This window comes from Gastrolobium bilobum, unplaced genomic scaffold (assembly GCF_033153095.1).
Source record: "Gastrolobium bilobum isolate Gb01-03AN ecotype WA unplaced genomic scaffold, APGP_CSIRO_Gbil_v1 utg3818, whole genome shotgun sequence".
NCBI classification, from domain to species: domain Eukaryota; kingdom Viridiplantae; phylum Streptophyta; class Magnoliopsida; order Fabales; family Fabaceae; genus Gastrolobium; species Gastrolobium bilobum.
In genome coordinates, this window is record NW_026898236.1 from 403,277 (window position 1) to 425,604 (window position 22,328).

General features: G+C 33.8%; 3 protein-coding genes across 3 annotated transcripts; all 3 read left to right on the plus strand.

Moving 5' to 3' along the window:
- The first annotated feature begins 10,181 nt into the window (after nt 1-10,181).
- LOC133314137 (replication protein A 70 kDa DNA-binding subunit D-like) lies at nt 10,182-10,910 on the plus strand. The gene is made up of 3 exons (XM_061515582.1): nt 10,182-10,331; nt 10,462-10,723; nt 10,807-10,910. The coding sequence occupies exons 1-3, from the start codon at nt 10,182-10,184 to the stop codon at nt 10,908-10,910; spliced, it is 516 nt and encodes a 171-aa protein (XP_061371566.1).
- A 3,878-nt stretch (nt 10,911-14,788) lies between these two features.
- Nucleotides 14,789-18,060, plus strand: LOC133314138 (uncharacterized). Its single transcript, XM_061515583.1, has 6 exons — nt 14,789-14,991; nt 15,090-16,015; nt 16,101-16,662; nt 16,753-17,132; nt 17,591-17,723; nt 17,886-18,060. Exons 1-6 carry the CDS (start codon nt 14,789-14,791, stop codon nt 18,058-18,060), a joined length of 2,379 nt encoding a protein of 792 aa, XP_061371567.1.
- Nucleotides 18,061-18,120: 60 nt separating this feature from the next.
- LOC133314139 (uncharacterized) lies at nt 18,121-19,110 on the plus strand. The gene has a single exon (XM_061515584.1). It carries the CDS (start codon nt 18,121-18,123, stop codon nt 19,108-19,110), a length of 990 nt encoding a protein of 329 aa, XP_061371568.1.
- Nucleotides 19,111-22,328: the final 3,218 nt, after the last annotated feature.

Below are 22,328 nucleotides of genomic sequence, written 5' to 3' on the forward strand. Positions count from 1 at the left end.
ATGGAAGATGCCGGAATGATCATCGGCAAAGACAATTGTGCTGGAATGACCATCAGCAACATGGACGGTACTCCCCCTCAAGAGGAACTTCTAAACAGTGCCGAAATTATCATCGGCAAAGACAATTGTGCTGGAATGACCATCAGCAACATGGACAGTGCTCCCCCTTAAGAGGAACTTCTAAACAGTGCCGGAATTATCATCGGCAAAGACAATTGTGCTGGAATGACCATCAGCAACATGGACAGTGCTCCCCCTCAAGAGGAACTTCGGTGTCAGAATTAACATCAGCGGAGACAACATCAGCAACTTGGACAGTGCTCCCCCTCAAGATGGATGATGAATAGTATAAATACTCCATCTTGGGAAGAAAGAAGATTAAAGAACAACAAAGCTTCGCAGAATCGGAAAAGTCGCCGGAGACGGCGGTGGGTCGTCGGAAGAGTCATCGGAGACGCTGGTGGATCGCCGAAAAGTCATCAGAAAAGTCACCGGAAAAGTCGCCGGAGACGGCTGTCAACGGTGGACGACGCGGTCAACGGTGGTCGGTCAACGACAACGGTGGTCAACCCAACAACTTCCCAAGGATCATTCTTTTCTGATGTGACAGATCAGTCTAAGCTGCAGTCACAGAGCATACTAAGAAAAACCCGAAAAAGAAATAGCAACGGGAATCTCTCAAGGAGGGTGATATCTCTTTATAACCATATTGAAATTATGAAAAATAGAACTAAGTTAAACGGATTAAGATTCCTCTTGTTAGGCTCTGGATCCCATATTGAATATCATAGATACAAGAGGAAATGATAGTAATCCTTGTTGTATTAAACTACACAACATTGGTGCTATTATATAGCAAACCAATTGAAGAATACAAAGAGACACACTCAATGTGGGACTTCTACACTATTAACACTAACACTCTTAACATAACACGAGACTTTTCAGCGTGCTTTGTCCTCACTCGCACACTTCCCGGGAAAACATCCCAGGAGGTCACTCATCTCTGAATTGCTCCAAGTCAAGCACGCTTAACTGTGGAATTCTTGTGATCCGGGCTACCGAAAAATAGATGCATCTTGTTAGTATAGGTAGTACCAATTAATTCTTAGAAGCCATTCCCAACTGTGTTGTCCCATACCAGCACAGTCTCTGGAATCCCTCTCTTTCGGGTGTTGATTCGATTCATTCATGTACTCCCGTCGCTGGAAGCCTGCTAGGAGCCGCTCCTTGTTCGTACCCTAGCGCACCGGCGATCGCTCCCCGCCCTCGTCAGCGCCCGGGATGTTACATGCCCACCAGCTTCCACCTGGTTCGTCCTCGAACCACACCGTACTGGATGAGAGGCCCTGCTGACACCCCGTTTTAGAACCGGTTTGTTAGCATTACGTACGACATTATGATATTAAGCGCAATTACAATCGCGTTGGTTCAATTAGAAATTCGGATAAATTTATCTTTTTGAACAAAGCCGAATTTAAAATGCTCAACTGTGTGATCATAACTATATTACGTTGCAGAACAAAATAAATTAAGCTTAACATCATATTATCATTTGGTTCGAGTTCACTACAAAACTCTCTTCACCTTTTATTAAATTGGAATTCCTTTACTTACTATATAGTTCTCATCTCACACTATGTTATAGATCTCTTTGTTAGCTACACGTGGGTTCAAACCGCGCCCAATTTGGAGCTCTGTAGCTCAAGTTATGCCGATTTTACTAAATCATGTGTATGCTGAAAACGGGCTGCGCGCTTAAGCGTGCTGAGAGCGCTTAAGCGCCCTCCACGACCCAGTTTTTCGTACGGCATGGCGCTTTAGCGCGCTCCAGCGAGCTTAAGCGCCCAAAGGCAGAGGAAAATGGGATTTTTAGGCCACCAATGGCGCTGTTGGTAGTAATTTTCACAAGAAAAAGTTATCGTTCTCACGGAACAGGTTGAAGTATTTTTCTTTGTATTTTTCTGAACAAAAGAGTTCTTGAATTGAAATTTTTTTATTTTTATAACAAGAAATTTTGGATAGTCTTTATCAACTATTAAAATCTGATCTAAAAAGTAAAGAAATGATTTGTCAATGTTAAAAGGCTTCTGAGTATATCTCAAATCATGGATGACAAAATTATTTGCTTTACTGCAAATTCGTACACTGCTATAGCATGTTTATCTCAATTTCTGAGTTACTACGGCAGGTTTAGCTGAAACTTTCCAGATTCAACAATAAGGTTCAAGAAAGACTTTTCCCAAAGCTTCTTGAATCTTTATAGAAATTTATATCAGAAAACACCTTCGATTATTCCTAACCAAAAGGGTTCATTTAACACTTAACAAAAATTCATTTTCCAATTTCTTTTTGTTGAAATACTCAAGTCTCATTCCCATGGAGTTCTTGAGTTAAAAAGATGAAAGTATCAAACGAATGAGTTAAAAAAACAATAACAATGCACATCAGAGAATTTCACCCAATCATTTTGACAAACCCAGAAAAGAAAAGAACTAGAAACCCATTTTCACTAACAGCAAATCAAAGATTAAAGACTATAAAGCATGGACACGTTATTTTTTTAAAAATATACGTGTCGGACACGTGTCGGACACGGACACGCTCCGACACGTTCCGACACGCGTCCGACACGCGGTCAATATTTTAGGACACGTTGACTATCTCGACACGCGATTTTGACCGTGTCCGACACGGTCAAAGGGTAGAAATGGAAAAAAAAATCGTGTATTCATCGGAACCCTACCGGAGATTTTGGGGTTTAGAGAGAAATGAAATGGAATGAGCAATATTATAATGTAAGAGTTAAACGAACATGGTGGATGAACCACTTGAATCCGTGAAGCCACTGTAGAAGATGAAGTCAGTGTAGAAGATGAAGCTGGAGATAGAATTAGGAGCGAAGATACTTAACGCAGAGAATTACCCCACCCATGCGTTCCAAGAAATAGATGTAAGTTAAGGAAGTTCACTGGAAGAGTTAAGGAAGTCAGTGTAGCGAAGATGAAGTTGGGAGAAATAAAAAATATCTAACCAGTCCCACGCATTCCAAGAAAATTAACGCAGAGAAATTATGGCTCTGCCCACACATGCGTTCCAAACAAGCTATCCCAATTCCCAACGGCTAAGACATGCAGGCAACCAACCAATCAGATTCAAGGTAATAGATTTCCAACCAATCCCAATCTTCCAACACCAATTAATCTTATCCTATCTACTTCACTAAATACTAAATAGCCTTTAAAACACTCCATTTGTCTTTTCAAATAAATTTTTTTATTTAATATTTAAATTAAAAAAGTTACAATAATTACTATCAGTATTGATTTCCACAGGATAGAATTCAAAATTTTAATTAATAGTAAGACACCTAGAAAATAAAGATAGTTAATTAGGAATCATTAATTTTATGTGGTTTAATATTTTCTTTTTGCCTCTCCTTTTAATGCAAATATATTATTTGATTGATTATATGATTTATTATAAATTATTATATATATTAAATATAAATTATACTATATATATTAAAAATATTATTTAATATTAAAACGTGTCCTAACGTGTCGAAATTTAACATTTTTTGAAATTTACGTATCGGCGTGTCGTGTCGTGTCCCGTGTCCGTGCAACGTAGATTAAAGAAAAAGAAACATGCATTCAGAATTAAAATCAAAGTAATTGTACAAACCAATGTTCCGATCCCTAAACTAGGAACAAAAAAATTTAAACTTCACTTGCATGCACCCTTGATTCTTCCTTCCAGCGAAGATACTTTGTCATTGCACTTCGAGTTCAAGAAGAAAGGAACAACACATTCAACCTTTCTCACAGAATCTATTCAACACTCAGAGTCTTCTAAAAAAAACAACGAACAACGAAGATTAAATTTTTTTTCTAAAAATCTAATCTATGTTTTATAACGCACAAAAATTAACTAAAACATAAATCTCCTTTCTTTTTGTAGTCGTCCATCTTCTGACTTATCCAATGGTTCTAAATTGTTCCCTCAATTTGATCCACGTGCCTTCTGTATTCTTTTTACCTGAGCTGAAAGTAAAATAGAAAGAATCGTGTAAGAAAACAAGCCTAATTACTTCTCTTTCTATTTTTACCTTCCTTTTTTTACTCGGGCCATTTTAATTCTTTTTAGGCCCATTTACCTGCAACATCAATTATTCACAGCCCAAAGAGATTTAAATAACATAAAATAATACAATATATATATATATATATATATATATATATATATATATAATTTAGTGCTAACAAAATACTCCAAACTTAGGTAATTGCTTGCCCTCAAGCAATCAGATAAACATTCACTCAGAAAATAGTATGTTAGCTCAAAATACACAGTCACATAGCTAGGGGTGTCAATATGGGTTTTGACACGCGGGTCAACCCGCGACACGACACGAAAATTCGTGTTCGGGTTTACCCGTAAAAAAATTTGTGTCGTGTGGGTGTTGAAAAAAATGACACGCAAAAAATTCGTGTCGTGTTCGTGTTTATGAATTCGTGTTCGTGTCGACCCGTATTATTTTTAATTATTATTTTTTTATTTTTTTATTATTATTTTTTAATTTTTTATTTATTTTCGATCTATTTTTTTAAATTTTTTTGTCAATTACCGTTTTGTCCCCTATTTTGCGTGTTATTCGTGTCGTGTCGTGTCAACCCGCAAAAAATTCGTGTCGTGTCAGTGTTGAAGATTTTGACACGAATGAAAATTCGTGTCGTGTTCGTGTTGATGTATTCGTGTCGTGTCGAATTCGTGTCGAATTCGTGTCGTGTCAACCCATATTGACACCCCTACACATAGCAACACATATTTAATTTTAATAACTCAGTTAAATTTATCAACCATCTATGCAAAACATCACACTTCTTAAAGCATTGACCAGGCTTAATGTTAACCAATTCCTACATCAAATTAATCATCCAACTCCTGTCAATCAACAATTATAGAAGCATTCAATCAAAAATTCATGCACATTCAAACAGTTGCAACCCTTAACTTAAAATGATTCCTTTGACATTCCACTGAATTCCTTTCCAGACATATTCAATCAATTACACTCTTTTTTTTTTTTTTTATAAGGAAGTTCACTCATTATCATCATGCATGAATGCTTCCAACCTACACCACCATTTAGAAACTTGAAGTCCAATATGCTACCTCCATCAAAGGGTCTTTAAGGCTTGTAATGAGGCAGGGCTAGGATCTTTGTTTTTCTGGTCACTTGGGTAATTAAGCTAACCCTTAGTGTCTAACTAATCCTCATTACCCTTTTCTGATTTTTGCCTAAACAAGACAAAGGGAAACTACTGACTCTTTCCTCCTTTTTGTATATCTTCCATCTCTCTTTTTTTATTGATCACCTTCATAATAAATTTTTTTTACTTTTGCCTCTTTCCCCCTTTTTTACTTCAACAAGCTCAGAGATCTCTTTTTATTCAACCTCTTTTTTTTTAAACAGAGAATTCCTTTTATAACATCACTTGTTCCCCTTTTTCTTCGAATTTTTTTTGTACCTCCTGATCCTCTTTTCTTTTTCTTTCCCTTCTTTTTTTTTTTTTACACAACCAATTTCCCTTTTCCTTATTTAGCTTACTATATTTCTAAGCTAATGAGAATTAGCTAAACACTAAGTTAGCCATATAGGGTGGATAGGGATTTTGGCTTATAATTTCAGGGTACATAATCAAAAAAGAAAGGTTTCAGGCTCAAATATAGGGACCAAGGGATATAATTAAAGGGTGAGGCTTTTGGCTCTAGGCTACACATTCAGAAACAATGCCCTAATCACACAGAAATAGCATATTAGTCATCCAAACAGAGTGCAGTATTCAAAACACCAATACACAATGACCACTCACAAATGAATAGAGTGTTTAGGTTCAAATACCTCACATGGGTTGTTAATCCAGCGGTTTATCAGTGAATTAGCAAATCAGGGATCACAACAAAAAAACAAAATTTATGGCATGTAAATTGATTTTAAGCTTATATAAATACTGATCAACTAAGTTAAATCCGTAATTGACTAGGAATTAATTTAATCAAATCTGATTATACTTAAGCAGTGATAATGTTAAACACATCAGGTTATAAATTATTTCCAAGTTACCACTCAGCTAATCAAGCATTCAAAATCTTTAAATTTTTATCATTTTTATGGACCAATCAGTAAATTGTTGGTAACAACAAATAATCACCCCAAACTTAAAATCAAGCTGGGTCCTCACAGCAGAACATAAATATATATAAAAAACAATAAATTGAAAATAAATAAATAAATAAATAAATAAGTTAAAATAAATAAATTAAGAACCTGCGTACCAACAAGAGATTTTAACTCTCGGAAAAGGTATCATCCAAATCAACCAGCTCATCTGAATTTTGCTCTGCAGCCTTGGAAGTTCCTTCATCATGAAGGTGTTGCAAAAGATATGAAGGAATTGCAGGAAACTCCTCGTGAGGAAATGTTTCTCTGTAAGATTTAATACAGCATTGTCTAGAGGTTTTCATGTATTGAATCATCCCCTTAACACATTGCTGCAACTCTTTAATTTGATCTCTCATTTCAGAAACCTGCCCCTTGGCTGCTCCTTGAGAAGGTTGATCTGAAGAAGGTTTTCTTTTCTTTCTCAGACTAGACTCAGCTATCCTCTTCAAGCAGATTTCATTCATTGGTGAATTAGGAATTGAAACCAATGCTCCATCTTGAGAGGAAGAAGGAACTCCAGCAGCATGGCACAATAGTTTCACCAAACATGGGAAATAGAATGGCCCTGATGTCCTTTTAGAGTTCTCACACAACTCTTGATGTATGAGCCTCTCCGGGCAAAAAGACATGCCTAGCAGAATGCAATACACCACTATTCCAACTCTAGTGGACAAGTGATTCATGTGAAGCTTTGGAAAGATGCGATGCCTAACAAATTTGGCCCAAATTTGAGCTTCTTTTGTCATTTCAGTAGTCAGCATCTTTTCAGAATCCCATTCTGTCTTGGGATTTCCAGTGAGCTTCTCTGCTATTATGGAGTGAACCTTCTCCTGAGTTCGGTCTGAAAGGAACTTCAAGTACCAATTGTAAACCCCACCCTTGTTGAGGTTATACACCTCAATAATTTTTGCAGGGGATATATCAACTAGCTTTCCTCTGACTGGAACTACAAGTGGTGAATCTTCATCTGGGAAGTTGGCCACAAAATCATGAACTAACTTGATGGGCACCTTAACAGATGGATGGTTGGCGAAAACTTCCCATTGCCATGGCATGGCATGCTCTCGTACATACAGCTCCATATATCCTCCTTCCTCAGACAGGTCAAATCCTCTCTCATAATGTACTTTTAATCTGCCTGCATCCAGCTCCCGGAGACGTTGACATACTCGTTATGAAACTGGAAGGTTGGAAGAAGACTGGGCTGCTGCTGTACTTCTTGTTGTTTGTGTCTGAACTGTCTTCCCTTTTACAGCATTATGTTTAATTTTCGTATTTTTATTGGGTGCCATTGTTCACTGGAATATGAATCAATGAATAAAAGAAACATGGAGGTAAATTTGTCAGCAAAGAAGGAGTACCCATAAATGTCAGCAAGGAAAAATTTACTAAGAAAATAAATACAGTGTCATGACAGCGTAATTCCAAGAGTTGTATCAGAAAATAATGATAAAGTGGCAGAAAATGTTATATAAGGAACACAAATTACAAATTAATAATCATATAAATTGAACAATTACAGATTAATTTTTATTCAGAATCAATGAGCATGTGTATTAAATGAAGCCTATTGGTTATTATCCAGTGATTAGCCTGTGTGCAAGAATAATGAGCCAAAATAAACATGTAAATTAATCCACTTAACTCAACCAAATAAGCTTTTGACATTGGATAAAACATCATTAATTCAGCAAGCACTTCAATAGTCATTACATAGTTACCGTTTATGCTTATTTATCCAATAAATTTGGTAGACAACAACGAAAATCAGATGGTAGAAGTCACTATAGGCACACACATCAGCATAATTTTATATTCAAAAATAGGTACACATTGAATGTATCCACCCCAACAGATTACAATGTTCAGTTATGTATTCAGCTCAAAAATAATAACCATAGTAACTCAATAATAACATACAGCCGAAGAGAAAAAAAAATGTGAGAGCATCATTACATCAAACGTGTAAATGGTTTATTTTTTTTTATTAAATATATACATATATATATAGTTTGGTTTTAACGTTTCTAAAAGTGAAGGTAGATAGTTATCTACATTTGTTCCCAAAACGACGTCGTTACGTCGTTTTGAGTTGAAAAATTAAAAAATTATAATGAAAAAGACTATTATAACCTTGAAATAAATTATAATTACAAAAATACCTTGTTTTTTTTTTTCCCAAAACGACGTTGTTTTGGGCTCACTAGATAAGTTATCTATGTCGATTGTAGAAAAAGCGAACCCATATAGTTTCCAAGTTCGGTGGGTATTACCTATTAAGGGATTTGAATCTGTAAGAAGGGAAAAAAATAAAAAAAAATAAAAAATATATAAAAATAAAAAATTAAAACCGCGTTATGGGTTTAGAAGATGTGGAGATGGAAGAAGATGAGATGGAGAATGATAGGTGAGAGAATAGGAAACTCAGAATGAGAAATTGGTGGTAGATGGTCATATAGAGTCCAAAGAAAATTAAAGTTAGGGTTTCAGAACACCATACCTGAAATCGAATGGGACCAAACCAAAACCAGTGACGATGAGAGACACTCAACAAGGTTGCCGCGAAACTGACGAGAAGGTATGTCTCCTTTTTGGCGGCGAAGATCGATGAGGTTGACGAAGGGAGCGCGATGTTGGTGTGAGAAATCGAACAAAAATAAATGAACTAAAATGGGTGTCTGTGAATGGGATTAAAATGGAGCTTCACTTTGGTGTTTGAAATGTGTTTGTGAATGATTTAGGAAAAGAAATAAGAGTACAAATGACGGTGGGGAAGAGTTTGAAAATATGAAGAGAGACCAGAAAGGAAAAAAATGAAAATAAAGAGTTAGAGCGTGGAGAATGAGGAAATGAGCGTTGTAGTGAGACGATGAAGAAAAATGAATTTTTAAAAGATAGACTAAAAAAAATTATAAAATTATAAAAATTAAGCTCTTTCTTGGGTTAATAAATAGTAAGTGAGATATCACTATCACAGGCATAAGTCACATCATTATACTATGAAAAATTTCTCTTTTTACTATCTACTGAACAATTTCAGAGGTGCATTAATGGATGGATCAGTTTCTGCAACCTCTGTTCAGCTAATTTCATAATTGAAACTAGTAGCTGACACTATTTGTGCGTAGCTCATTGGGCAAGAAAAAGATTTGAAGGAAGAGAAGAAAAATAAATAAATGGTGAAACTCAATGAATATGTAAAGGATAGGGATATATATTGGATGATAAATATAAAGTAGTGGTGTAGTTTTGGTGGCAAACATAGTAAGTAAATCTATATATATACTAAAGTTAAACCAAAGCAAACCCTTTTTGTGTTCACACTTTGAGACTCTCCAAAACACTGACGTGTCCTCTTCTGATTCATCCAAAGCTGTGTGTTCACACTTGCATTAACTTAAAAAAAATCGTAATAATGACTTGGTGTACAAAAAAATGAAAATCTTCTTCTTTTAATTAATGACCCACCATCATTAATTGTTGTATTGGGAAATGAAAGGTTTTTAAAAATTGCATTGGAAGATGAAAGGTTTTTAAAAATTTTAATATGGAAAACTCATCATCTCATTTTTTGGAAAAACCTTCAAACCATTCAGACCCTTCATCCTTCTAGCTCCTCAGGTTTCTCATCTCTTGCTTCTGTGTTTTTTGTTCTCACTATTTTTGTTCGACTATTTGTTTGTAGTAGTTCTTTTCTTTGTTTAACTATCAGACACTTCATCTTCTAGCTCTTCACGTTTCTCATCTTTTGCTTATGCGTTTTTTGTTCTCACTATTTTTGTTCGACTATTTGTTTGTAGTAATTCTTTTCTTCGTTTAACTATTCAGACACTTCATCTTCTAGCTTTTCCCGTTTCTCATCTCTTGCGTATGCGTTTTTTGTTCTCACTGTTTTTGATCGACTATTTGTTTGTTGTAGTTCTTTTCTTCGTTTGCATTTTGAACATCCACGATGTTCTCCAAGTATGATTTTATAAAGGATATAAATCCTACCAAGGAAGACTGGGGGATTAAAGTTAGGATGATTAGGTGTTGGAAGGTTCCCAATTTTCACAGGAAGAATTTTGATGATAATGTGGACATGATTCTGATGGATGAACATGTAATTGTTTCGCTGACTATTGTCGTTCGAATGTTTTGGTGTTTTTTTTTTGTTTTCCATTGATATAAGTTTCGCTGGTTATTGTCGTTCATTTTTTTTGGTGTCTTTTTTTGTTTTGTTTCTTTTGTAGGGTGGAAAAATACATGCCACTGTTAAAGGAACTTTGCAGGTCCGCAAAAAAATTCGAGAAGGAGATGTTTATTTCGTGAAAAATTTTGGAGTTGGATTGAACGCCGATATGTTCAGGCCGACTGGGCATGAATATCGTCTGTCTTTCAACTTGAGAACTGATGTGAAATCCACGTTTGATGCTTCTATTCCTGACGACGGTTTTGATTTTGTTGATTTTGAGCTTATTGAGAAGGAAGCACCCAACTCTCCTTATTTAGTAGGTAATATATTTTGTCTGTCATATAATTATATTCTTATTGTGTCCTCATGTTTTAATAGTTCCTACTCATTATTTGTTCCGTAGGTGTTGTTGGTTTACTCACAAGAGTTGGGGATGTTGTTGAGCATGTTGTCTCCGGTAGGAAGACCAAAATGATTGTCTTAGAACTTGGCAACCTCATGTATTAATTTTATGTGTGTAAAATAGATGTTATATGTCTGTAATGAATAATTGTATGTTGTTATGTGTAATCTTTTGATATCGGATTACTTCATGCAATCTCTTCGATATAGGGGTCACAAACTGGAGTGTACTTTATGGGAACATTTTGTGGACGAAGTGCAAAACTTCTTGGCTAATAATCAGTCCTCCCAGAATATGATAGTAGTCCAGCTTGCGAAGATAAAGTCTTTCAAAGGTTTTTTTTATTAAACTGTTATTCTACATGTTCATCTTCCTCTCTTAATTATTTTGTGTTTTTTTTGTAAAGGTAAAATTGGAATAACAAACACCAAATATACAACAAAGATTCTTTTTGACTCCAATGTGCCAGTTGTTATAGACTTCAAAAAAAGGTGTGATTCGCTATTTGAGCTGATGTAGTTTGGGACATCCTTCTGTGATGTGTCTGAGCTATTCGAGCTGTTGTTTTTTATAAAGATTTGTCATCTTGCATTTTTTATATTGTTACGTATGTTCAGTATTTGTCATATTGATTGTATCTTTACACAGAGTGGGAATCAATGGCTGCAAGGAAATTATAGTCCAAGAAATTTTAATCATCCATTCAAATTGTGGGCATTGAAACTGTGTAAAGAATCCAATGGGATTATAGAAAAATGTTAAAAGTTCAAGTCTATGTTTTTAAACATGTATTGGAATGCGATGTAATCATTCTAGAGCCATTTTTTTGTATTGGAAAATGCATCAAGATTAAAGCAGTAATCATTTCTTTTTATCAGCAATCTTTTCCAAAAGGATGCATAAATGAATGAAAGAGGGATACATAGGGAAACATACCCTTTATTAATTGTGGTTCTATATGCTATTGTCAAACCTAATTCAAGTGTTTACAAATTTCTAAAACCATAAATAGTAAAATGTCATGCCGTCGACTTAATTCCTTGGCTATCACTATATATATATTAGAATGCTACGTACAAGAATAATTAACAATGGATCATTCGTCTGACAAGCTTTTGAAGAATGAGAATGGCCAAGAGAGTTCTCTTAAATCTCTTCCATACGAATTATTGTTGGAGATTTTTGCAAGGGTGGCTTATAATACATTCGTAGACATCTACAACGTTCAGCTGACTTGCAAGGAATTGAGTCGTATTGTTGAAGATGAATATTTATGGATGCGTGCAATCGAGCTTCTACTTGCTTCATTCGATGAACTCTAAGTGTTTATGTTTTTATCTTAAGAATAAATAATGAACTGTCTTTGTTTAAGGTTTCCATTTCCTTGCTTATCTATGTGGTTTTTTTAATAGTATCGTTTGTAATTTCTTTAAAGTAATTATTTCCAGTTTATCCAGGAATGTCTATGATGATGCACCTATCTTCTATAAAAAAAATATTTAATTTATGTATTAGACTGTTGGGTATTGGTAATTGCTTAGCCATTATGATTTTTACGTAATTATTTGCACGTTTGGCAAATGGTAACAAACAAGAACGAAATGCTTAGAAATTAAACCTATCTCATTATCATTTCATTTAGAAAAATGTGAAGAAACCTTTGGCTTGCTAATATTCAATGCATAAGTTGTTCTTATTTCCAAGTAAATATTTAAAGTGACGTTTCACTTTCTTAGTCATTAAATCGAACAACCAATATAATTAAATATCAACATATATCGTATAAATAAATTATTTTAGCTTTTAATTAATGAGTTATAATTTCAATCGACGCTTAACTAGGAATGTGACGAAATCATTGCTTAGCCTTTTTTGTATTGGAATATGCATCACTTTTAAAACAGTGCACGTTTGGCAAATTGCAACAAACTAGAATGAATGGTCAGAAATCAAACCTATCTCATTATCATTTCATTTAGAAATATGTGAAGAAACCTTTGGCTTGCTGATATTCAATGCAAAAGTTGTTCTTATTTCCAAGTAAATATTTCAAATGACGTTTCACTTTCCAAGTAATTATTATTTTAGCTTTTAATTAATGAGTGATGCTTTCAATCGACGCTTAACGAGGAATTTTCCAACATCTATCCAATCACATAGTCATTAAAGTCTATTTCTTAATAAATATTTTGGAATGTGACGAATTCATTGCATAGCATTTTCCAGTATTGGAAAATGCAGTGTTGTTATGTTTTTTTGGAAGGACGTATGCCTCTTGGCATTCATTTTTTTATTATGTAAAAACGAATTAGTTAGTGGGATAACCAAAGGACGCACACCATATAAAGCTTTATCATTATATCCTAGGCTATATATACAACATGTAATCATTGTGTAGCCTTTTTATGTATTGGAAAATGCATCCCTTTTAAAGCAGTGTTGTTATGTGGTTTGGAAGGACGTATGCCTCTTGACATTCATTTTTTTTATGGGAAAACGAATAAGTTAGTAGGAAAACCAAAGGACGCAAACCATATAAAGCATTATCAGCATATCCTAGGCTAAATATATCCTAGGTTATATATCCTAGGCTATCTTTCTCCACGGTCAGCGTCTCCCGTTGTTTCGTAAGTTTTTTTTTGTCCTTTGTTCATGTAGAACAACAAAAAGAAATCATATTTCATAATCTTATAAGTCGTAATTTTTTTTATCGAAGCCCAACATTTGAATCCTCTACCCCAAATGGTGTTACAAATCCTTCCGTGAAAAATATTTCGCCATTTTCTCCCTCAACTGCTGGCAGGTAAGCTTTCTTCGTCAATTATTTTTTTTAAATTGAATATAAGAGTAATAATTCTTTCGTAATACTTCTTATTAAGCAGATCATTTTGGACTTCTTAAAATATCGCTTGATTTTATTTTTTTAAGGCAAATTAATTCTCTCTTTTTTTCTAAGCAGACCATATGATTACCATTCATCAAAACTTACGGCAAAATCTTCTGTAAAACATATTTCTCAACGGTCAGAATTTCCCATGGTCACATAAGCTTCTTTTTTTTCATTCATTCATGTACAACAATAGAGAAATCCTGCATTGGGATTTTTTATAAGTCAGTTTTATTTTTTGGTTTTTTTATCAAAGAAGAATATTTGAATCCTCTCGATCGAACGACACAAACAATTCTTCTGTACAAGATCTTTCTCCATTGTCTGCCTCCCCAGTTGCCAGGTAACTTTTCTTCCTCATTTATTCTTTACGACAAAATAAAAATTATTACTTGGGAGTTTTTAATATATATATTATATATATATTTTTTTCAGACTATGTGAAATAGACAATACGCAGGAAAATTCAAATACTTCGCCTTCAATTGTAGAAGACGTTAATCATTTAAATCCATGTCAAGGTTCTATTTCGTCTCAATAACAAATTGCTTACATTTATTCTATTATATATTTAAATATTTTTTGATATATCATATATAATTCTATTATTTTTAATTTACGGTATTTTCTATTTTATGTTTTATCCTTTTTTGTAGATAACGTACATGCTAGAATACGTTGCAAGACCGTGACCGGTCGGAAGAAAAATTGTAATAAATTTAAAAATGCTCTCAATATCAACAAGATGTATGATTTAAATGGTAATCTTTTTAATTTATTTATTGTATCAGTGAACATTATTGTATAAATATAAAATGATTGCCTATCTAACATGATAATTTCATTTGAATAGATTTGGACTATTCGGATGTAGGAGATCCTACTTTTGTTTGCCAGCATTGTGGAGCATTGATGTGGTATGAAGAGAGAATTCATAAAGATCGTAAAGCCCAGGCAGCAGAGTTTAGTCTTTGCTGTGCGAATGGAAAAGTCAAACTTCCTTTGTTAAAAACTGCTCCAGAAACGTTGGTTCAACTGCATGATAAGAATAATATCTTGAGTCGCCATTTTTTATGAAATATTCGAGCATATAACATGATACTTTCCTTCACCTCATTTGGAGGAAAAGTGGATACATTAGTAAATCAAGGGTCTGGGCCTTACTGTTTTAGAGTAGGTGGCCAGGTTCATCATCGAATGGGCAATCTTCTGCCAACTGACTGTCAGACTCCAAAATTTGCTCAACTTTATATATGCGATACTGAGAATGAAGTTGATCATAGACTGGGTTCTATAAGGCATAATGCATTCAATTTTTTTTCTTTGTTCGTTTATGTATTATATTTTTATTCATTTTATAATAGCTCACTCATTTTTTTTAATATTACGTTTGCAGTTCCACCAACAAAGAAGATATGCTTGATCCCAATATAATTCAATCCTTGAAGGATATGTTAGATGAACATAACAGTATTGCTCAATCTTTTCGGTATGCCAGAGACCGATATAATGAAGACATCTTGAATGGTGTCAGGTTGAGGCTTATTCGAAGGCGTAGTAGTGATGGAAGAGTTTATAATCTTCCATCCGCATCCGAAGTTGCTGCTTTGATTGTTGGAGATATAGATGGCTCAATGGGTGATAGGGACATCATTGTTGAAACCCGAAATAGAGTTTTGCAGCGCTTAGATGTGCAACATCCGTTATACCTTGGTATGCAATATCCTTTGTCATTTCCTTACGGTGAAGATGGCTACCGTGATGATGTCCAGCGCAATATTGAATCCAGTGGAAGAACAAAACCTAGAGCCACTATCAGCATGAGAGAATTCTTTTCATTTAGACTTCAAACAAGATCGGGAGAGTCTCAAATTCTCCATCACTCAAGAAGACTTTTTCAACAGTTCTTGGTAGATGCTTACACTATGATTGAGCATGAACGACTAAGCTTCATTCGTCATAACCAAGATCATCTCAAAGCTGATTTGTACCAAAATGTTATTCATGCATTTAATAGAGGTGAAGATGCCGCAGCCAAAACTGGAAAGCGTATCATAATACCTTCTTCTTTCACAGGCGGACCTAGATATATGACTGAAAATTGTAAAGATGCTTTTGCAATTTGTCGTTGGGCTGGGTATCCTTATCTTTTTATTACAATTACATGCAATCCTAAGTGGCCGAAAATTTCACGGTTCCTAAATGCTAAAAATCTAAAACCTGAAGATCGTCCAGATATACTTTGCAGAGTGTTCAAATTCAAATTGGATCAATTGCTTAATGATTTAAGAAAGGAACATTTTCTTGGAAGAGTTAATGCATGTATGTATGTTGTATTCCACCATTTTTTTCTTTTAATTATATTCATTTAACTAATTTTACATGTTTGTGTGTTTCAATGTTACAGATGTTTGTACCATTGAGTTTCAAAAGCGTGGACTGCCTCATGCTCACATCCTACTATTCTTGCACCCTTCTGACAAGCCAAATAGTGGAATTGATATTGATAAATTGATTTCAGCAGAGATTCCTAATAAAGATACCCATTCATCCCTGTTTTCGGCTGTCAACACTTACATGATGCATGGCCCCTGTGATCCTGACAATTACAATTCTCCTTGCATGAAAGATGGAAATTGTTCAAAGAAATTTCCCAAGAACTTCTGCTCCCGTACTTTTATTGATGATGACGAATTCCCTCATTACAAGAGAAATAATGATTGTACAGTTGTCAACAAAAATGGTGTTGAACTTGATAATCGTTATGTTGTGTCGTATAATGCAAAACTTCTTTTAAAATATCAAGCTCATATTAATGTTGAATATACCTGTCAAAGCAAGGCCATAAAATATCTTTTTAAATATATTCATAAGGGAAATGATCGAGTGACAGCTGCGATCCATCATTCAAATTCATTTAGCCATAGCACTTGCACAAATGACGAGATTAAAATGTTTTACGATTGCAGGTATTTCAATTCATATTAAATTGTTTTATGTAATATTTGTGCATCATTATTTTTTGACCTATTCTAAGATTCAATGCTTATTTCTTATAGGTATGTCTCTGCATGTGAAGCAGCTTGGAGAATTTTTGGATTTGATGTTCATTGGAGATACCCCACTGTTCAGAGATTGTCATTTTATCTACCTAATCAAAAGAACATTGTTTTTAGTCACAGTGCTTCGATATCTGATGTAAAGACACGGGCGAAATCTAGAATATCAATGTTCGAGTCTTGGATGGAAGAAAACAAAAAAAATTCGGAGGGAAGGGATCTTACTTATGCTGAGTATCCCACTTATTTTGCTTACAAAGAAGATACACAGGAATGGCATCCAAGAAAAAAAGGATTTTTAATTGGAAGAATAAATCAATTTTCTGCTAATAATGGAGAAGATTCCTATTTGCGGCTCCTGCTTACTTTTCAAAAGGGTTGTATGAGTTATGACGATTTGCGAACAATAAATGGACGACGATAATGAGTACATTAATGCAATTACAAAGGCAAGTACATGGGGGTCAGCTGCCTATCTTCGATATATGTTTGCTCTATTGTTATTTACCAACTCCATGACCAAACCCGAAAATGTTTGGGAAAAGTGTTGGAAGTTTCTATTTGACGATGTCCTTTATATGCATAGGAAAAGCATCGGACGTCAAGGTATGTGTTATGTGTATATTTCAGCAATTCATTAGTATACATTCTTCCGTCCAAATGAAAAAAAAAAGATAGGTTGCTTTGATTATTTTTTCCCCAGATTTAATCTAATGATAATTACTATAATATAGTAATTACATTTCAGATAATATTTTACTCTTGTATTTTATTTTACTTTTGTATTTTTTCATTTTCTTTGTTTATTTCTTATGCTTTTTGTTTGATGTGGATTCAGATGCAGTTCTTACGGAAGAGTCCATAAAAAACACAACACTTGCTGAAATTGATAAGGTACTGCAAAGCAATGAGAGATGCCTTTCTGATTACCCATCAACGGTGAATCTTTACTTCATGTGCAAAATAGTTTGGTGCTTGATGAGTTACTTTATGACAGATTTTCTATGATGGAAGAGCATAAAAGACTAAAAAATTCCATGACTGGTGAGCAGAGAAATGCTTATGAAAACATCGTCTCAGCAGTTTTGGCCGATGCAGGGGGTTTGTTTTTCTTTACGGTTTTGGTGGTACAGGAAAAACATTTTTCTGGAATACCCTGTCCGCTTTTTTAGATCAAATGGTGAAATTATACTTAATGTTGCTTCTAGCGGAATTGCTTCTCTTTTGCTTCCTGGAGGACAAACTGCATATTCTAGATTTCGTATTCCCATTCATATCACTGAAGATTCAACCTGTAATATCACTTGAAATTCTCCTCTTGCCGAGTTGCTAGCAAAAACAAAGTTAATTATTTGGGAGGAAGCCCCAATGGTACACCGATTTTGTTTTGAGGCCCTGGACAAAACACTGAGAGATATTCTTAGATTTTCTGATAGTAGATGTGTTGATAAGCCATTTGGTGGAAAAGTCATTGTTCTGGGAGGTGAATTTCGGCAAATATTACCAGTCATTCCTCATGGCAGCAGACAACAAATAGTCAATGCAACAATTAATTCTTCTCATCTTTGGTCCCATTGTCATTTATTGACTTTGACTAAGAACATGCGACATACTACTGGAAATGGGATTAAAAATTATGCTGAAATAAAGGATTTTTCTGACTGGCTCCTTAAAATAGGAGATGGTGATCTTGGAGATAATATTGATGGAGAATCTATGATAACAATTCCAGATGGATTATTAATTGAGGAATCAGAACATCCACTGTCAGATTTGGTTGATTTTGTGCACCCGAATCTCTTGGATCATATTAAGGATCCTACATTCTTCAGAGAACGTGCAATTTTAACTCCTAAATTGACAGATGTTGCTATGATAAATGAGTTCTTAATGTCTTTGATTCCGGGTGAAGAAAAGACATATTTCAGTTCAGATAATGTCTTGAAACAAGATAATAATTCTCAGATTGAAGATGACGAGTTCTCACCTGAAATTTTAAATACTTTCTCCTGTTCCGGAATTCCTGATTATAAATTAATTTTGAAGGTTAATGTGTCAGTTATGCTATTGAGAAATATTGATCAGTCAAGAGGTTTATGCAACGGCACAAGATTGCTTATTTCAAGATTGGGCAACTGTGTTGTTGAAGGAACTGTTCTTACCGGAAGCAATATCGGAGAATTTGTGTTAATCCCTAGAATGACGATGAGCCCTTCAAGTCATTCATTTCCAATACATTTCCAAAGAAGACAATTCCCACTGGTTGTTTCATTTGCCATGAGTATCAACAAGAGCCAAGGACAATCTCTTTCACATGTGAGCATTTATCTCCCTAGGCCCGTCTTTACTCATGGGTAATTATATGTGGCACTTTCACGAGTAAAGAGCAAACAAGGATTGAAAATAATGATACTTGATGATAATGGTTGTGTTACAAATCGTACCTTTAACATCGTCTAGAAGGAAGTATTTCAAAGATTAATGTAGTTGATTTGATTCTGTTTAGACGCATTTTTTGCAATGTAAGCACAAAATATGACTCATATATGCTTATTTTCTTAAGGTGCCCTCAAATCCCGTTTAGACAACATTTTTTTTTTGTCCTATATAAAAAATAATCCTCATCTTTCTTCTTTTTTTCTGATAGTTTTACTTTTGTCTGTTAACATATTAGTGTAACTTATTTAATGAGTCTTTTCCTTCTATATCGCAGGCACAAGGAACGAAAATCATATAGGAAATGACATATTTGGTAAGTGTTGATCTTTTAACTCCATATTTGCTTGGTGTTATTATACTATGAGTGATATGCATTTTTCTTTTTATATCCCTTCCTCATGTTAACATTGTGCAGTATAACGTATTATGGTGTATTATGATGTTTTAGTATGCAAAAATAATTGATCCCTCTCAATAGCAGACCTTTATTTGTGTTTGATATTTGCAATATTCTGTGTCAATTCCGTAGTTTTTTTCACATGAAATATAGAACAAAATAGCAACACAATTTTTTTTGTATGTATAAGGTTTACAGTGCGATTAACCAACCACGACGGATGACAAAAATTTTGATCTTTTTCCTCCGTGCATCGCACGGGTAATACACTAGTAATATATTTATGGGAAAATGTTTCTACTTTTGCAGCATAAATTTTTCTCTGTCACACTCTCATAAAAGTGAATGGCTCCCATTATGAAAAGAATAGAAAGAAAAACTTTATAGGATCCACCCACTTTTATATGACTGTGGCAAAAAAAAAAATCTATAGTAAAAACAAAAATGTTAAACCCTATATTTATCTAAATTTGTTATATTATACCAATTTTTGGAAAAATCAAATTTTCTAATGTCTGAAAAAAAAACATCATTATGTGTAATTTTAATAGAAAAAATCAAATTAGCACAAAGAGATTATCAAAATTTTAGTAAGAATAAAGATCCAATAATTAGTAAGTACAAATTTAAAGAGATTTTGCAGGATGTCTGAATTTCACGATGGCCTGAAATTATATTTACACTTGTGCGTGTCATGATTTTATCTTTAAATAATTATATACATTATTTTATTATTATCTATGCATTACTATATAATTAAGTATTAAAATTTAATTTATCCTTGTGCATTAGACCACCCCTCACGCATTAGGTGATGGTCTTTTCTTTTCTTTTTGTAAATAGGTGATGGTCTTTTAAATACTTTATATTATTCTCTAACACACTCTCTCACGCAAGAGCCCTTTGGACTTGCAGCGTAGATATGGCACAAGCCCATTGTTGGTCTGCCTTGTGCTGCACAAGCCCATTTTTTTGGTATGCCTTGTGTTTTTCTTAATTCCACCTGAAAGTGGGGGCGGTGAGAATCGAACTAGTGACCTCTTGTTCCCTGAAGCTCTGATACCATGTAAAGAACCACTTCAACCCAAAACCTTAAGGCTTTGTTTGGGAGTTGGTTTTAGGAGGGGAAGGAAAGGGAAGGGAGGGTTTTAGAAAGCCCTTCCCTTGTTTGTGAGTTTAAAAAAAGGAGGGGAAGAGTTTGGAGATTTTTACTAAACCCTCCAAAACCTTCCTTCTTCTTAAAATTAAAGTTCCCCTAATTTGGAGGGTTTGAGGGGAAAAATATTAAAAATTACTTTTCTACCCTTAGCATTAAAATGTTAAAATTACATAATTGTGAATCATTTTTAAATGCGATATTATTAGAAAAGTCTCAAATACCGACAAAATTTATTGACGAAAAATATTTCACAAAAAATAGTGATGAAATTTTTGATGAAAATCATATACGTCAAAAAATTTCCATCAAAACTAAAGACAAAATTAAAGACGGAACCAGATTTTGCCACAATCTCTAACATAAATTTTGTACGGAAAAAAAATTCAGTCAAAATTATTGATAGAATCTAAATTCCGTCGAAACTTTTAATGAAATAATTTTCGTCCAAACTTTTGATGAAACACATTTTCATCGAAAAGTTTCGACGTAAAACAATTACGTCAAAATTTTTTACGGAAAATATTTCCATCGAAATTTTGCGAAAAATATTTCCATAAAAAATTGTGACAAAAGTTATTTCTGTAAAAAAATTTGACGAAATTTTTTTTTGTTAAAATTCTTTACGCAATCTAAATTTTGCCAAAATATTTCAAAAAAAAAACATATTCATCGAAATTTTTGACGAAAAATATTTCCATCAAAATTTTTAACGAAACACATTTCTATCGAAAATTGTTGACGAAAAAATTCTTAACAGAATTTAAATTTCACTGAAAGTTTTCGACGAAAATATTATTGTTAAACTTTTTGGCAAAAAAAATTTCTGTCAAAATTTTTAACGAAATACATTTCCATCGAAAATTTTCGACGAAAAATATTTCCGTCAAGTTTTTTGATAAAAAATATTTCCATCAAAATTTTCAACGAAACGCATTTCTGTCAAAAAATTTCGACAGAAAATATTTCCGTAAAAGTTTTTGACGGAAAAATATTTTGAAAAAAAATTTTGACGGAAAAAATATTTAGTCAAAATTCTTTACAAAATCTAAATATCGTCGAAAGTTTGAATGAAACATTTCTCTCAAAATTTCTAACAAAACAATTTCTGTCAAAATTTTCATCAGAACACATTTCTATCGAAATTTTGAACGGAAAACTTTCCGTCAAAATGTTTGAAAGAATTCTTTTTTCGTTTAAAACATCTGATGGAGGAAATCATTTTCATCAAAACTTTTGATTATTTTTGTAAAAAATTTCATCGGTTGAAAAGTTCCGTCGCTTTTCGACGAAAAGTATTCCGACGATTCATCGTTTGCAACGTAGAAATTTCATCGAAAATATAATCTTTTTTGGTGTTGTGAAAAGTAGATAAATAATTTTTTTAGAAATTTTAAATTTAATTTAATTTAATTTGTAAAGTATAATAATTTTATTAATTCTTAAAAAGGGTAAATTGGTAAAAGTATCTCATTGACCCTCCATATCCTCTCATTCCTTTTTTTTGACTCCCAAATAAGGGAAGGGGATACCCTCCAATTTCCTCCCCTTTCTTCCCCTCCCTCCCCCTTGGATCTCCCTTCT

Excerpts from the sequence above, each read along its gene's own strand:
- LOC133314138 (XM_061515583.1), top strand. The coding sequence starts at position 14,789 with ATGATACTTTCCTTCACCTCATTTGGAGGAAAAGTGGATACATTAGTA. Across the intron at positions 16,016-16,100 it reads TCTTGGAAGAGTTAATGCAT|ATGTTTGTACCATTGAGTTT; the intron begins GTATGTATGTTG and ends TCAATGTTACAG. Across the intron at positions 16,663-16,752 it reads AAAATGTTTTACGATTGCAG|GTATGTCTCTGCATGTGAAG; the intron begins GTATTTCAATTC and ends TATTTCTTATAG.
- LOC133314137 (XM_061515582.1), top strand. The coding sequence starts at position 10,182 with ATGTTCTCCAAGTATGATTTTATAAAGGATATAAATCCTACCAAGGAA. Across the intron at positions 10,332-10,461 it reads TGATTCTGATGGATGAACAT|GGTGGAAAAATACATGCCAC; the intron begins GTAATTGTTTCG and ends TTTCTTTTGTAG. Across the intron at positions 10,724-10,806 it reads CAACTCTCCTTATTTAGTAG|GTGTTGTTGGTTTACTCACA; the intron begins GTAATATATTTT and ends TTTGTTCCGTAG.
- LOC133314139 (XM_061515584.1), top strand. The coding sequence starts at position 18,121 with ATGGTACACCGATTTTGTTTTGAGGCCCTGGACAAAACACTGAGAGAT.